Source organism: Myotis myotis, unplaced genomic scaffold (genome assembly GCF_014108235.1).
Source record: "Myotis myotis isolate mMyoMyo1 unplaced genomic scaffold, mMyoMyo1.p scaffold_m19_p_2, whole genome shotgun sequence".
NCBI classification, from domain to species: domain Eukaryota; kingdom Metazoa; phylum Chordata; class Mammalia; order Chiroptera; family Vespertilionidae; genus Myotis; species Myotis myotis.
The window spans coordinates 161,428,551-161,443,899 of record NW_023416324.1 but is presented as its reverse complement, the minus strand read 5'-3'; the positions used below and the strand labels follow the sequence as shown (position 1 = coordinate 161,443,899).

Sequence of the window (15,349 nt, the reverse complement as noted above, 5' to 3'; positions counted from 1 at the left end):
TCTTTCTCATCATTGATGTTTCCATCTCTCTCCCTCTCCCTTCCTCTCTGAAATCAATAAAAATATATTTTTTAAAAAGTGATGAAGAAAATACGGCCTATGATACCTCTGTGTTCTATTTCTGTATAGGGTTCTCACATGAATATTTTCTAATGTGTCGTCTGTGAACAAAATGCAGTGCCTTTTAATCCTCTAGAGTTAATGAAACAACCAGAGCCTTAGAGTGTTTATAAAATGAATACGAACATAGGAGCTTCCCTTAGTGGAGTATGTGATCCCGAGATTTTAAATAGTTAAGAAAAACCATAATACAATGAAGCCACTGAAAGCTCACATACTGTGTTTGCCTAGCCTGGACTCCACGGAGATGCTACATGGGAGAGAAAGAAATAGGTCAACATTCCCCCAAACTGAGCAAGGGATGGTATTTGCACATTTGCCCCGCTGCAGAGACCCTTATGTGTGAAATATTCCCTCCTCTATCAACTTCATGGGACAGAGTTTTAGCTAATTCACAGAAATAACCTCCATCTGGTTTATAATATATTTGCTTCCTAATTCTCTAATGGGGACATATTCTCACAGATGTAAATTTCCATGCTCTTTCACATGAGAAAAGAAGTGATGACTAACTCACGGGCACCAAATCACAAAGGCTATGAGAAAGCAAACATACTCCTGAGAAAAACTAATTATCTTTTTTTAAAAAAAAAAGAAAGAAAGATTCAAGATTTTCCTTCCCCGAACCAACAGTTCTATTCATTTCTACACCTGCACATTTAACTTGCTTCTGTAGCAGATGACAGTGAGACTCTGAAGAGTGAGGTGTAAAATCAGACAATATTTTCTTCTCATTTCTGCCCTCCCAGTGAGGAAAGTGGCTGTCTGGGTCTTCTCTGACAATTTTCCCAGAGTGCAAAGCTCTCTGAGAGGAGAGAGTAGCGGTTGCTTTGGAGGGCATCTTACTCGTGTGTCTGCCATAAGAAATACTGAAGAAGACGGCTTATTGACATGAAACTTCAACCAGTTCTTCCTAACCTTTTTCTGTAGACAAGCTTTTAAATGATCAAAATTACAGGCCAAGACCAAATAACATAGATAAAGAGCACTTAGTACTTCCAGTTAAAATCACTTGATGGAATTTAACCTCATGAGTTTGCAAAAGGTATCTAAAGACATGAATATTGAAAAATTGGAATGTTCAAAGTTCCTATCAATAAAATTCTTAGCACTGGCAGTGTGTAGCACTTTAAAAAAAAAAAAAGGTATTTTCTAGACATCCCAACTAAGGTATTCTTCCAACATTCCTATGAAATTAACATCTACCCTCTTTCCCCCTAACTTTCTAACGGTGGGGACATTTGGGCCAAATAAAAACAAAGACTTTCTGTAAGAAAGGATGAATCAGGAATAGCTGAGGTTGTAACTCAAGAATTCCTAGGCTCACCCTATATTCAGATGTTTTCATTTAAAAGATATTATAAAGTGAAGAAAAATGCTGCAATATCAGTCACTCTAAATACAATGAACTTCTTTATCTCCCATCCTCCCCTCTGAAAGGCACTACCATTATAAAGGCTTTGTGAGTCACAAAGCAGTGAAGCCAGCTTTTCCCCTCCTCCTCTCCCCCAAGAGTGATATGGCTGTGAGAGACCTGAAGGACACTGCCAACACCACAATTTTTTTTAAAAAATGTTCCCACATTCAGCTGTAAGTGGATATAAATCTATTTAATTTGAAACAATTGTAAAAGATGCACTAAATCATTATGCCTTTTAAAAATTATTATGAGTTGTCCCTGATCTTTCCCTTTTTTCTCCATCCCACCTTTACAAAACAAAACAAACAAAAAACCCCAAACCCTATGCAATGAATATAAGCCAAGCAAGAAGCCTGTGACTTTAACCAACATTTATATTTTTTCCCAGTTCAACTAGAAGTTCACTTTTACTAATTCCTCATTAAGTTTTTAGTTCAAGGATCACTGTTTTAGCGAAGTGGACTAATTAGAGAAATGGACTATTTTCTCTCCTTTCCACTTTTCTGTTATTCTAAGGACTAAATATATCTCCCAAAACAGGTACAAGGAAGTGATCCCTGGCCCCTCATCTCTCACCTAAAGTCCATTTCCCAGTCCTGTTCTGGGACTCCCGTGTTACTTCCAACTCGCTATGGAGAATTCTTGAACCAGGATCGAGACCTCATCACAATTGAGAGGAACCAGAAACTTTGCAGACAGGGGGCGTCCCTGTGAGTTTCCTTCAGTTGCCAAACTAGATAAACGATACCCTCTTCCTCTTGGGGCCTCTATTAAACTTATTCTACTCTAATGATTGTACTTTGGCTCCAGTTAACACAGTCATACTACTTTTCATGCCTGTGTCCTTTCCCTTCCGTCTCCTCACTTCCCCAAGTGCCCTTGGGGAGGGGGAATTCCATGCAATTTCATGTCTGAATCCTCCCCACCCCGCTGTAAAAGCTGATGCAAAAGCTTTGGCTCTAACATCCTGTCAACCGCCCTCCCCACAGCACGATTCCACTGATGCTCTCCTGTGCAGCCTGTGCACCATTGTCCTGGGCCCTGCCCTTCTTAAGCAGAAACTCAGCTTGTCTCCTGCTTTGTCATCAACACTAAGAATGACTCAGCAGGGGCTCTTTCATCGCCATCCGTGGTGGACGGAACAGAACTTGCCAGGCCATATATATGGATATTTGGAATCCCCAGCGCCCACACTCTATCTCATGATGAGCGCAGGGACCAGGCTTTCTTCTTTTACGCTATGTCTCACAATAAAGACATGTTTACGAAAAGAGTTTTCGGTAAATTGTTTTACATTTTAAAATATCATGTCACATAGCATTTGTATATACATTCGTTTTTAAGTGATGACTATGGAGGGTTCATCAAGGGAGCGCTCTGAGGAAGGGACCCTTGATGGCCCAGGCCATTCAAAAACTAGGAAACGAACACAGTCGGAGTCGGTTTCCACATATTTGGTTAATCCTGAAAATACGAAGTGCTATCTAGTCTTATTGCTTATACTTTCTACTCATTTATTAATTTATAATCTTGGATGGGATGAAGTGGAAGGTAGATGAGGAAGTTGACTTTGAAATCAGTGGAAGGGAATGATGAGTATTTTTAATTCTACCTTCCCACTGTGCAGATCAGTGTTTTTATATATTAAAGTTCAGGCTTATGTCCACCCTTTGTTTTCACTTAGATAGGTTTGTAGTTCTGTCTATCCTTCATCAGCTCCCTGCTTGCACTTCTGAGCTGCATGATTTCAATGTTCTCAATCCTACTCTAGGACAGAAGCAATGCCATTAAACCTGATTTGGACAAATATGTGACCTAAATATTTAAAATATTGTTTGCATAACCACCAGTTTCAAAACATGTTCCAGAAAACAAAGAGTGGATCATGTACAAACACAAAAACAAAAACGTTTTCCGAAACAAAAAATAGAAAAAACAAAACATGAAATGCCCAGGTTTAATTGTTTTTCCACTAGCAGAACAGAGGGCAGTTAATTGTCATCTGATGCGGAGACTATACACCAGAAAGCAGCATCAGCCTCAAAGTGCAATTAGTCCTTTTAGTCTCAGGAAACATTGGCGGCTGAGTGGTGGTAGGTATTGCAATTGCAGTTAAAACTCAATGCTCTATTAGGCTGATGTATTGGGTTTTATTCCATGGCTTCAAAAAGGACTTGGGACCAGGCCTTTCCAAGGCCTATGTATGGCTGCCTCCTTTTGGTGAGCACCCCTTAGCTTCTACAAGGGGTAGGAAATCAAGTAGGCTAGCTTTCTGGGGACTGCATTCTACAGTTGTAGAGGTCAGCAGAAAGCGGTGGTACAGAGTTCAGAGAAACTGTAGGAAAGGTTTCTATTTGCCCTTTTGTATGAACCTGTTATATTTGCTATCAATTTCAAACCAAGTGTAGACATAAAAGCAGCCTACAGCTCTTACTGTATATGGACTGATTTTCCGGCAGGCTTTCCTGCCAGATGAACTCTGAGCTGCCAGTGAATTGGGGAGTAGCATTTCCTATACAGGACCTACGCGAGTCAAATGCCTATGACTGAGAGGAAGGCCTTCTCACCCACAGATTGCAAAGGGGTAGCTGTTTTCTCTTCATGCACAGGTTCTGGTAAAAGATTTCTATACAAGATGTATAAAATGCTCTAAAAAACTCGTCCTCTAATTGTGCTTAGTCAAAACAATGTAATGCTTCGGTAAAGAAATCACTGTCCTAACTGGAGCACTCAGAGTTACTTATGCTGTTTTCATATATACCTCTACATTATAAAACTCTGAATTCGGAACGGGACACAGTTCGCTGTATGTGTAGATGGTTCCTATAAAGAAACGATATCTAAGGAATCTAAATCACACTAGTTGGCATACATGACATCTCTGTTAAACAGAACTTTTGGCTTAAAATTTCAGCCAAGGCAGAGAAACCTTTCACACTCACTACAGTGAGCTGACGTTTTGTCCAGGTACCCACTCTCTTTGGAACACACACTTAATATTCTGTATCAGCTAGTATTCCTGTTATCCTTGCCCCTCTTTGTAATACTCTCCGTGACTTTCTCCTCCTTCGTCTCTTCTGATTGGCCTTGTGGAAAGCCCTTGATGGACGGTGATTTTTCTGCTGCTCAGACCCTGAATAACCACTGATGAGGTTGAAGAGGGACCATCTCTCAATCCAGAGAACTGCACAGAGTGAAATAATGAACAGAATTATTTACAGCATGTTCAGTCTTGCTTTGGTTCACACTGCACTTCCATGTGAAACCTCCAGGGCTGGGACACGGCTACGTCCCTTGGTTTACCCTGTTGATGATGTAGCTTTTGACATTGGGAATGGGCCGCACATCGTTCTGATGCTTGCGGCGTTCTATGAAGCACGCCAGGCGGGAGGTGTCCAGAGGGACCTTGGAGTAGCTGCCATTGTGGGGCTGCAGCCACGGATGCTGCAGGCAGGTGGCTGCCGTGGGCCGCCTCCGGAAGTCTTCCTGTAGGATCACATTGATGAAATCTCTGGCGGCATTGCTCACGCCACAGAAGTATTCATGGGGGAAGCTGAAGTCCACCCGACACACATTGATACACGTCTCTTCTTTGCTCTCATCCAGGAAGGGGGAGACCCCACTCAGCATGACGTACGTCAGAACCCCAATGCTCCAGATGTCCGTGCCCAGGGACACAGGGATGCCTTGGATCACTTCTGGGGCAGCAAACTCAGGGTTGCCCAGCAGATGGTGGATGTGGAAGTGACCTGAGATCTGGACAGCATCCTCCAAGTCGATGAGCTTCACTCGAGGCACTGGAATCCGCAGGTCAATGAGCAGGTTTTCAGGCTGAGGAGATAGTTCCAAGGAGGCGGGGAAAAGAGAAGGCAAGTTCAGCTCTCTGTTTGACTATCAGTAGGACTCCATTAGTTCAAGCACAGCTCTGCTATCCTATATAATAAAAGGCTAATATGCAAATCGACCAAACAGCAGAATGACTGATCGCTATGATGCTCACTGACCACCAGGGGGCAGGTGCTCAATGCAGGAGCTGCCCCCTAGTGGTCCCTGTGCTCCAACAGGGGGAGCACCACTCAGTCAGAAGCTGGGCTCACAGCTGGAGAGCACAGTGGTGGTGGCGGGAGCCTCTCCCGCTTCCATGGCACCGCTATGGATGTCCGACTGACGGCTTAGCCATCAGTCAGACATCCCCTGAGGGCTCCCAGACTGTGAGAGGGTGCAGGCCAGGCTGAGGGACACCCTCCCCCCCAGTGTATGAACTTTGTGCACCGGGCCTCTAGTATTTTGATAAAGCCTATAGTGTATGGGACATTCCCTCTGCAAAGCACATAGGAGGCTTCAAACTAAGCTTAAATGGGGTTGGGAGGTCCTTTGACATGGAAAATCATGTTTTCATAGGTATCCCTTACTTCTGCAGTGAATCAAGTGAAGAAATAAATTATTCATTTTGGAGAACAGGGCCTTTCTTGAGCACCATGGAAAAGTTGACATTTACTTGCTTCCTTCTACAAAGTTAGAAGTAGTGGTTAAAGCTTGCCTACCTTCCCTCGCCCCAAATGTCATTGTGAACTCACGAAAAACACATTTAAATTGTGTGACAACCTAGTTTCTGTTTAATATTCAGAGGGGTTCTAATCTAAGTAAATAAAAATGAATTAGAATTAATATCCCTCCAGGATCATGACTGGCAGGTTGGACTAGGTCACTTCCCTGCAGGGGTGGCTGTTTCTTTTTACCTTGATGTCCAAATGGGCCACCCTGCAGTTGTGAAGGTACTGCAGCGCTTCCATGATGTCTCGGATGTAGAAGGCCACCTTTTCTTCCATCAGCTCGTCATGATTCATAAGGTAGTCCAGGAGCCGGCCATCATCCATCCTGAAAGTAGGGAGGAAGAGGCAAAGGAACTATGTTTGTAAAGAAACAAAGAAATAACACACATACAAATCTGTAAGATCTTTCCTACCCCCTGTTATAGAGATCAAAGTGGTCATACAGGCATATTTTATCCAGAGTTTAGTTAGAACTAAAACAAATAAATAAGCAAACAAGTAAATAAAATTACAAATGTGGTGTGCTTCAGGGAAGACATCTGTATAACTTTGTTTAAGACACATTCTGTTTGGTTAACTTTTAAAATTGCTCACAGCCAAAAAAGATCCAACTCCAAGGCCCTTTGAGAGGTTAGGTTGTAAAATAGAGAAGCCTTCAGAGAGAGAGATTGAGAGCTACCTCAGCAGTATCTGATTATCTGGAACGTGGTGGCTACGAGCAGCCCCACAGGCTTTTATCTGCTTCCTTCTACAAAGTCAGACAGGGTGGTTAAAGCCTGCCTACCTTCTCTCACCCCAAATGGCACTGTGAACTCACACACAAAAAAATTTAAATTGTGGTAGCCTAGTTTCTGTTTAATATTCATAAGGATTCTAATATAAGTAAATAAATGAATTAGAATTGACATCCCTCAAGGATTTTTATTTGTCAAGTTTTAGTTGGTGAAATCCAGGAAGTAGGCAAAGTTTTTCTTTGGCATTCTTGACCCCCTTTTGAAAACTTTGCCTTTTACTAGAAGCAACTTTTCAACCTTAAAAACTGTGACTGAGAACAAGGTGGGAGGAACCAGGCAGACCATGATTTGAATCCTGATTCTGCCACTTGCAGGCTGGGAGCTTAGGGCAAGTCACTTAATTCTCTGTGTTATGGTTACCTCATCTTTAAAGTGGGAATAATAATAACAACCACAGCAATAATACCTACTTCATTATGAGGACTGTGCAGGGACCAAGTGAGACAATGAGGCATGTACACATAATTGGTAGTAATAATAAGTGCTCAATAAATGCCAACTACTTTCTTTTATTAAAAAATATGTTTTTACTGATTTTTAGAGAGAGAGGAAGGAGAGGAAGAAAGAGATAGAAAAATCCACCAGCTGCCTCCAGCATGCTCCCTACTGGGGATTGAGCCTGAAACCGAAGCGTACCTACGACCTCTCGGCGCCTGGGATGACATTCAACCACTGAGCCACTGGCCGGGCAATGTCACCTACTTCTAGGTACCTGTGCCCTCTTTAGCAAGGAGTGACCAGATGTCAGACAGTTACGCTCTTAAAGGCACATCCCCAGGAAATGCCCAGACAGAGAGGCGTGATTAAGGGTCAGCACAGCTGAAATGCCTTTGGCCCAGTTTCCATTATCTTCTCCAGCTCCTTCCTTCCTACAGGTCTCTTCTGTGCACCTTGACAGGAGCAAAGGTTAGGACCAATGAAGACCTCCTTTGTCTTCCTTCCCTGACCCTGACAGGCATGGGGTGGGCGTGGTGAGTATGTTATGAAGTAGTTTTGGGCTTGTGAGATGCATCCCCCTGGACTTCTTGGAGCACGTAAGGGAGAAATTAACAGCAGCACTGTTCTGAGATCCGAAAGTCTCAGCCACCAAGTTCACATTTAGAGCTCTTGGATAATGCAGATGCCCAGGCCCTGCCATGTGGTTCTCAACCTTCCTAATGCCACGACCCTTTAATACAGTTCCTCATGTGGTGACCCCCAACCATATTTTTGTTGCTACTTCATTACTGTAATTTTGCTACTGTTATGAATCATAATGTAAATATCTGATATTCAGGATGTATTTTCATTGTGACCCGCAGGTTGAGAACTGCTGGACTAGAGGCTCGGAACCTTAGCTGTCTGCTTCAGTTGTCTGGTAGAGAAAAGCTCTACCAGCCATTTGGATGGTCACAGAAAGGGAGACCTACATAAGGGTTTATTTTTTAATAAAAGAAAGTAGTTGGCATTTATTGAGCACTTATTATTACTACCAATTATGTGTACATGCCTCATTGTCTCACTTGGTCCCTGCACAGTCCTCATAATGAAGTAGGTATTATTGCTGTGGTTGTTATTATTATTCCCACTTTAAAGATGAGGTAACCATAACACAGAGAATTAAGTGACTTGCCCTAAGCTCCCAGCCTGCAAGTGGCAGAATCAGGATTCAAATCATGGTCTGCCTGGTTCCTCCCACCTTGTTCTCAGTCACAGTTTTTAAGGTTGAAAAGTTAGGTCTCCCTTTCTGTGACCATCATAGCATAACCAAGATTGAGCACAGGAACTGCCTCTCACCTCAAGTCCAACCAAGTACCTTTCTAGGTTCTCACAGTTAACTCTCTCCAAAATATGCATGTACCTATGAAATTGAAATCATTCATTTAGCTATTGGTCTTCCTCATTCAACGTATAACTCATCATGGTCAAGAGCTACTTTTTTCATCTTTGTTCTCCCCACCCCGACTCAGGTCTACACGGTGGTTGGCACATAGTGAGTGCCCAGTACATGTTGATAAACTAGTTCAATTCACTCTTCATCTAGTTTAATCCCTGCAACATCTCTGAGAAGTGGGACTAATTCTGTAGACTTCACAGATGGGAACCCCGAGGTCCAGGAAGCCACATACACTGCCCCAAACGCAGAGCTGGGGCTAGAGCCCAGTTTCTTCATTCCAAGGGCTCGTCTCTCCATTGCACCAAGAGCCTGGTGATTGACACCTTCCCTGGGATGGTGATCTGCAATCTGAAGGAGCAAAGGTCCTGGGTTGCTGTACCACCTTGGTATGCAAGTGATAATACCTTTTATCGTAAGTCTAGGCAAATATTACATGTCACTTGTAAACAAAGATAATTCACTGTCCACAGAATTTACCACTTGAGTTAAGAAGCTCCCAAACAAACAGGTTAGGCTCAGAAAGGCTGTTTGTAAGTGCATTTGCTAAGTCCAAAGTGACAATCCACCAGCTACTGCACAGCTGTGTAAGTATCACAAAAGAATTACCAATACTAACAGTGTTGGTTTTATTTCTTTTCAACCAAGTTACAAATTTAGCCTAAGATGTTTGCATTTGGGCTTTTTTAAAAAAATATATTTTATTGATTTTTTACAGAGAGGAAGGGAGAGGGATAGAGAGTTAGAAACAGTGATCAGCTGCATCCTGCACATCTCCTACTGGGGATGTGCCCGAAACCAAGGTACATGCCCTTGACTGGAATCGAACCTGGGACCTTTCAGTCTGCAGGCCGACGCTCTATCCACTGAGCTAAACCGGTTAGGGCTGGGCTTTTTTTATTCATCATAAATAAATTTATGATAAGTTACTTCTGCAAACACCCCCATACACATACAGCTACACCAACAATTTTCAACTTTTTGCATTTCATGGCACACATAAACTAACCACTAAAATTCTGCATAACACCAAAAATACTTTTGCTCATCTGACAAAAAAAATAGGTATAATTTTTTAAAAAATATATTTTATTGATTTTTTACAGAGAGGAAGGGAGAAGGCTAGAGAGTTAGAAACATTGATGAGAGAGAAACATCGATCAGCTGCCTCCTGCACACCCCCTATTGGGGATGTGCCCGCAACCAAGGTACATGCCCTTGACCGGAATCGAACCCGGGACCCTTCAGTCCACAGGCTGACGCTCTATCTACTGAGCCAAACCGGTTAGGGCAATAGGTATAATTTTGATTCATTCACCCTGGACAGCTACTGTTGTGTTGGCTGTTGTCAATTTTTTATTTGACAATCTAAGGGAAAAGAGATCAGTGCCCCTAACTAAATAGTCAGGTATTGCATGTTTTAAAATTCTTGCAGCACACCGGTTGAAAATCGCTGAGCTAGATCAAGAAGTACACAAGAGCAAGACTAAAATGACAGTTGTAAGCTGTAAGTGCAGGTGCTTCTCTACTGAACAGAGGTTCTGTGGAGCCAAACACAGCATTGGCCTTCGGTGCCAATGTCTGTCTCCTCCCCTGGCCGGGTCTCATCAGCACCAATCTGATAACATTTCTATGAGGGCTCAGCACAGCTGAAAAGACTTTCTTTAGTCTCTGTAAAGTCTTTCTACAGCACAGAGCATGCCCTCTGTCCTTAGCTTGGGGTAGTGGTGAGGAGAATGGGACCTCACTACTTTATTTGATGTCTTCTGTGGCCAAAATTGATGGTTGCCTGAGTCCCTAGAAAATCTGGAATGAGTGGGACATTTCAAAGCTAGGTTCCACCTTTAAAGGAATTTCTTGGATGGTAGATGGGATGCGATGGCAGTGGATTGATGCACAAACCTTCTCTCATTTCAACCCTAGCCCTGTCGATAAGCCTATTGTCCATCAGGTTTTTCTAAACTGCCCAGCTCAAGAGTCCACAATAGAAAGAAAATGAAAACTGAGAGAGATGTGGGTTTAAGTCCCAGCTTTTCCAATTCCTACCTTTAAGGAGCTTCCTTATCCTGGATTTTCTAAAAAATGGGAATTACATTTTTATAAAGTGGAGAGCAGAGGGCATGTGCTATATAGAACACTTTGTCACCTAAGACACTGTGTTAAAGACAGCTTCCAGTAAATAACCCAACCAGCTGGGGACCACCTTAGGGAGACAACGCCTGTACTTACAGTTCCAGAATCAGGATGTAGGACGTGGGAGACTCGTAGGTGTCGTGGAGAGTGATGTACTGTGGGTGCTGCAGGTGCTGGAGGAGGGCGGCCTCATGGGCAGCCTGCTCTTTCTTCTTCATTTTTTTGCTGACGAATTTCACAGCAACATCTTTGCGGGTGGCTTTGTGGATGCATTTCTTCACTATGGAGAAACGGCCTCTGGGAAACAGAAGGGAGAAAGCATTTTGTCAAGATTCATTAGTCAACTGGGTACTATCTTATTCAAGCAAGTGTGATGTTTTCGCTCAAGTGGTCAGATAGTAACATTTTATTAGGAATTCTATTTTCCTGTACAGTGGCCGCCTGCCCCCTTCTCCAGGGGAATAGATTCCAAGACCCTCAGGGGATACTGAAACTGCAGGCTGTACTGAGCCCTACATATACCATGTTTTTCCTATACATACTTACATTTTTTTTTTTTTTACGTAAAGGAAGCACTTTATGGCTTCTCTTTGGTGTGTCTGAATTGCTAGCATCACTACTCTTGAGCTTTGGGGCTATTATTAAGTAATATAAGGGTTAGTTGAACACAAGCACAGTGATACTACAACAGTTGATCTGATAACCCAGATGGTGCCTAAGTGGCTAATGGGCAGGAAGCGTACACAGCGTGGAGATGCCGGACAAATGGGGTGATTCATGTACTGGGTGGGACGGAGTGGGATGGTGGGAGATCTCATCAAGCTACTCTAAACAGGGCATAATATGAAACTTATAAATTGTTTATTTCTGGAATTTTCCATTTGATATTTTCAGGCCACAGTTGACCATGGGGAAATGCAACTGTGGAAAGTGAAACCATGGATAAGGGGGGACTACTGTATTTTTAATTACAATGTTATCATTCAGAAACACCATTTTTCCTTCCTTAGCATTTTAGGCTTCTTTGAGATGCAAAAATATTTTTCCGTCATTTTCAACATCAACTACAGGTTCAGTTTTCTTTTCTAAATAGAATGTCTCTCTATATAAAAGATATGCTAAGTGTCCGACTGTCCAACTGGTCACTATGATGTGCGCTGACCACCAGGGGGCAGACGCTCAATGCAGGAGCTGCCCTGGCACGCACTGACCATTTACAGTGAAACGGCACCGCGGACCTGGTGCCCACAAAACAACACTTGGCTTCCCCCAATTGGGACATAGGCCCTGCCACCACCCCAGAGCAACACCCCACCAAATCACAGCTGACGCTGCCGAGACCCCATGGTATAAAATGCGGCCCACAGCCCAGCCCAGCCCAGAAACGGTCGCTGTGGGTGTCGGGTAATGACGTCACAGAGCAACTCCCAGCTTCTTCTCCCTAGCGACTAGCCTCCTTGGAGTTTCTTCAGCCCAGGAACACGACTTGCTTTATAGCAAGGTGGAAACATTTTACACTTTAACCAAATGTCTGTGAAATGTTTTCCCATGCCTCATCTCATTTGATCCTCACAGAAGTCCTGGAATAGGTAGATAGGAGACTCAGAGGAATCCTATTTTCTTTTCATTAGCTGAAAAATGGAGATTTAGAAAGCTTAGAAACTTGACCCAACTGAAAAGAAGTAAGAAATGGTGGACCTTGAAAATGACTTCAGGTTTTCTCAATGCAGAGAATGTAGTCAAACACTGCTGCAGTTAAATATTTTACCCTTTGTTCTTCCTGTGTGATCTACAATAATAATCTGCTTTGTGTTGATATTTACTGCTGTGTTGCTGACAATTACCTGAAAGAGAAGTTGGGGTGCTTCCCTGGGCTGGAAAAAATTTAGCTAAATCAGAAAGCAGGTCTAATTAAGCAAGTTTATCTATCCTATCTAATAATAGAGAAACATGGTAATTAACCATAACTTCGCTACCCTTCCCATTGGCTAATCAGCAAGATATGCAAATTAACTGCCAGCCAAGATGGCGGCTGGCAGCCAGGCAGCTGAAGCGAACATGAGGCTTGCTTGCTCCAGTGATGGAGGAAGCTAAGGTTCCCCGCCTGCCGCAGCCCAGCTCTGAGCTCCAGATGCAACTATGTTGCAATTATAGAACCTAAACAAACCCCAGGTACCTGCTTTCAGCCAGCGCGGCCTCAGAGCTTAGAGCGGCCAGTGATGGCAACAGAGTTTCAATTATAGAACCTAAACAAACCCAGGTACCCGCTTTCAGCCAGCAACGGCCTCAGAGCTGGAGCCGGCTCTCAGCTCCAGTGACAGCTATAGAAGGTAAATAAATCCCAGAATAAAAAAAAAAAGAGAGAGACAATTTGAACACACAAAGAGACACCAACAAGAGAAGAAAGCCGGAGAAACCAAGATGGCGCCATAGGTTAACGCAGGAGATTGCTGCCTCGAACAACCACTTCAGAGATATAACTAAAGGACAGAACGGACATCATCCAGAACCACAGGAAGGCTGGCTGAGTGGAAATTCTACAACTAGGAGGAAAGAGAATATCATACCTAAACTCAGAGGAGGCGCAGTGCTGAAGTGAAATACTCAGGTGCGGAGTGCGCGTGCGGAGCGGGCTGGCGGCGGAGGGCGCGGTTATTGTTTTCAATCGGGAGGGAGTTTCAGACTCTGAGCTCCAGATCCGGGCGAGTCTCTAGGGACCCAGACTCAAACAGGAGAAGCGGGACTGTCTGGCTTCAGTCGGAACTCGAAGGCAGCTTTCTCTCAGAGGTTTGCAGCGGTTGCTGGGACTCTGAGAGGCAGAGCCCCTAGGGACGGAACTGAAAGCAGCCATAACTGCTTGCTCCGCCCGCCCTGTAGATCCCCGGGGACCCACCCCGCCCAAGCCCTGCGCACAGCCATTTGCCAGATAGCCTCAGGCAAACGCTAGATTAGCACCGCCCTAGAGATCCAGCACAGAAGCTCTCCCACTGCAGACACAGCTGACTCTCATAGCCAGTTAGCCTGGAGGTCAAATCACCCCTGGTATTGCTGACAATCAAGGCTTAACTACAACAAGACTGCGCACAAAGACCACTAGGGGGTGCACCAAGAAAACATAAAAAAATGCGGAGACAAAGAAATAGGACGCAAATGTCAGAAATGGAAGATATAGACCTCAAAACCACACTTTTAAGGTCTCTCAAGAACTGTCTTAGTAAGGCCCTTGAAAAGACTGGTGAGACCGCCGATAAATGTAGTGAGATCCTCAAGAAATCTAATGAGACCCTCGACGTTGTGATAAAGAACCAACTAGAAATTAAGCATACACTAACTGAAATAAAGAAAATTATACAGACACCCAAAAGCAGACCAGAGGAGCGCAAGAATCAAGTCAAAGATTTGAAATGCGAAGAAGCAAAAAACACCCAACTGGAAAAGCGAAATGAAAAAAGAATCCGAAAATACGAAGATAGTGTAAGGAGCCTCTGGGACAGCTTCAAACGTACCAACATCAGAATTATAGGGGTGCCAGAAGAAGAGAGAGACCAAGATACTGAAAACCTATTTGAAGAAATAATGAAAGAAAACTTCCCCCACCTGGTGAAAGAAATAGACTTACAGGTCCAGGAAGTGCAGAGAACCCCAAACAAAAGGAATCCAAAGAGGACCACACCAAGACACATCATAATTAAAATGCCAAGAGCAAAAGACAAAGAGAGAATCTTAAAAGCAGCAAGAGAAAGAAACCCAGTTACCTACAAGGCAATACCCATACGACTGTCAGCTGATTTCTCAACAGAAACTTTGCAGGTCAGGAGGGAGTGGCAAGAAATATTCAAAGTGATGAATACCAAGAACCTACAACCAAGATTACTTTATCCAGCAAAGCTATCATTTGGAACTGAAGGTCAGATAAAGAGCTTCACAGATAAGGAAAAGCTAAAGGAGTTCATCACCACCAAACCAGTATTATATGAAATGCTGAAAGGTATCCTTTAAGAAGAGGAAGAAGAAGAGAAAGGTAAAGATACAAATTATGAACAACAAATATGCATCTATCGACAAGTGAATCTAAGAAACAAGTGAATAAATAATTTGGTGATCATAATAGAATCAGGGACATAGAAAGGGAATGGACTGACTATTCTTGGGGGGGAAAGGGGTGTGGGAGATGTGGGAAGAGACTGGACAAAAATCGTGCACCTATGGATGAGGACAGTGGGTGGGGAGTGAGGGTGGAGGGTGGGGCGGGAATTGGGAGGAGGGGAGTTATGGGGGAAAAAAGAGGAACAAATGTAATAATCTGAACAATAAAGATTTAATTTAAAAAAAAAAAAAAGAGAAGAAAGCCCATGTGAGGATGCAGCAAAAAGGTAGTCAGGACCACCTGCAAGCCAAGGAGAGAGGCCTCAGGAAAAAACAACCCTGCTGACATCCTGATCTCAGATTTCTAGTC

General features: G+C 43.4%; 1 protein-coding gene across 13 annotated transcripts in view; it reads right to left on the bottom strand.

The window, feature by feature from the left end:
* Window positions 1-15,349, bottom strand: part of KALRN (kalirin RhoGEF kinase) — a 656,959-nt gene continuing 641,610 nt past the window's right edge. For 7 of the 13 annotated variants that reach the window (XM_036353020.1, XM_036353029.1, XM_036353021.1 and 4 more), the window contains 3 exons: window positions 10,990-11,190; window positions 6,280-6,418; window positions 1-5,371 (listed from right to left, as the gene is read on the bottom strand). In XM_036353020.1, the coding sequence (XP_036208913.1) occupies window positions 4,826-5,371; window positions 6,280-6,418; window positions 10,990-11,190 (886 nt within the window). In that variant the 3' untranslated portion in view covers window positions 1-4,825. The remainder of the gene's footprint in view (window positions 5,372-6,279; window positions 6,419-10,989; window positions 11,191-15,349) is intronic. The other 6 variants (XM_036353024.1, XM_036353022.1, XM_036353023.1 and 3 more) reach the window with 1 other exon arrangement.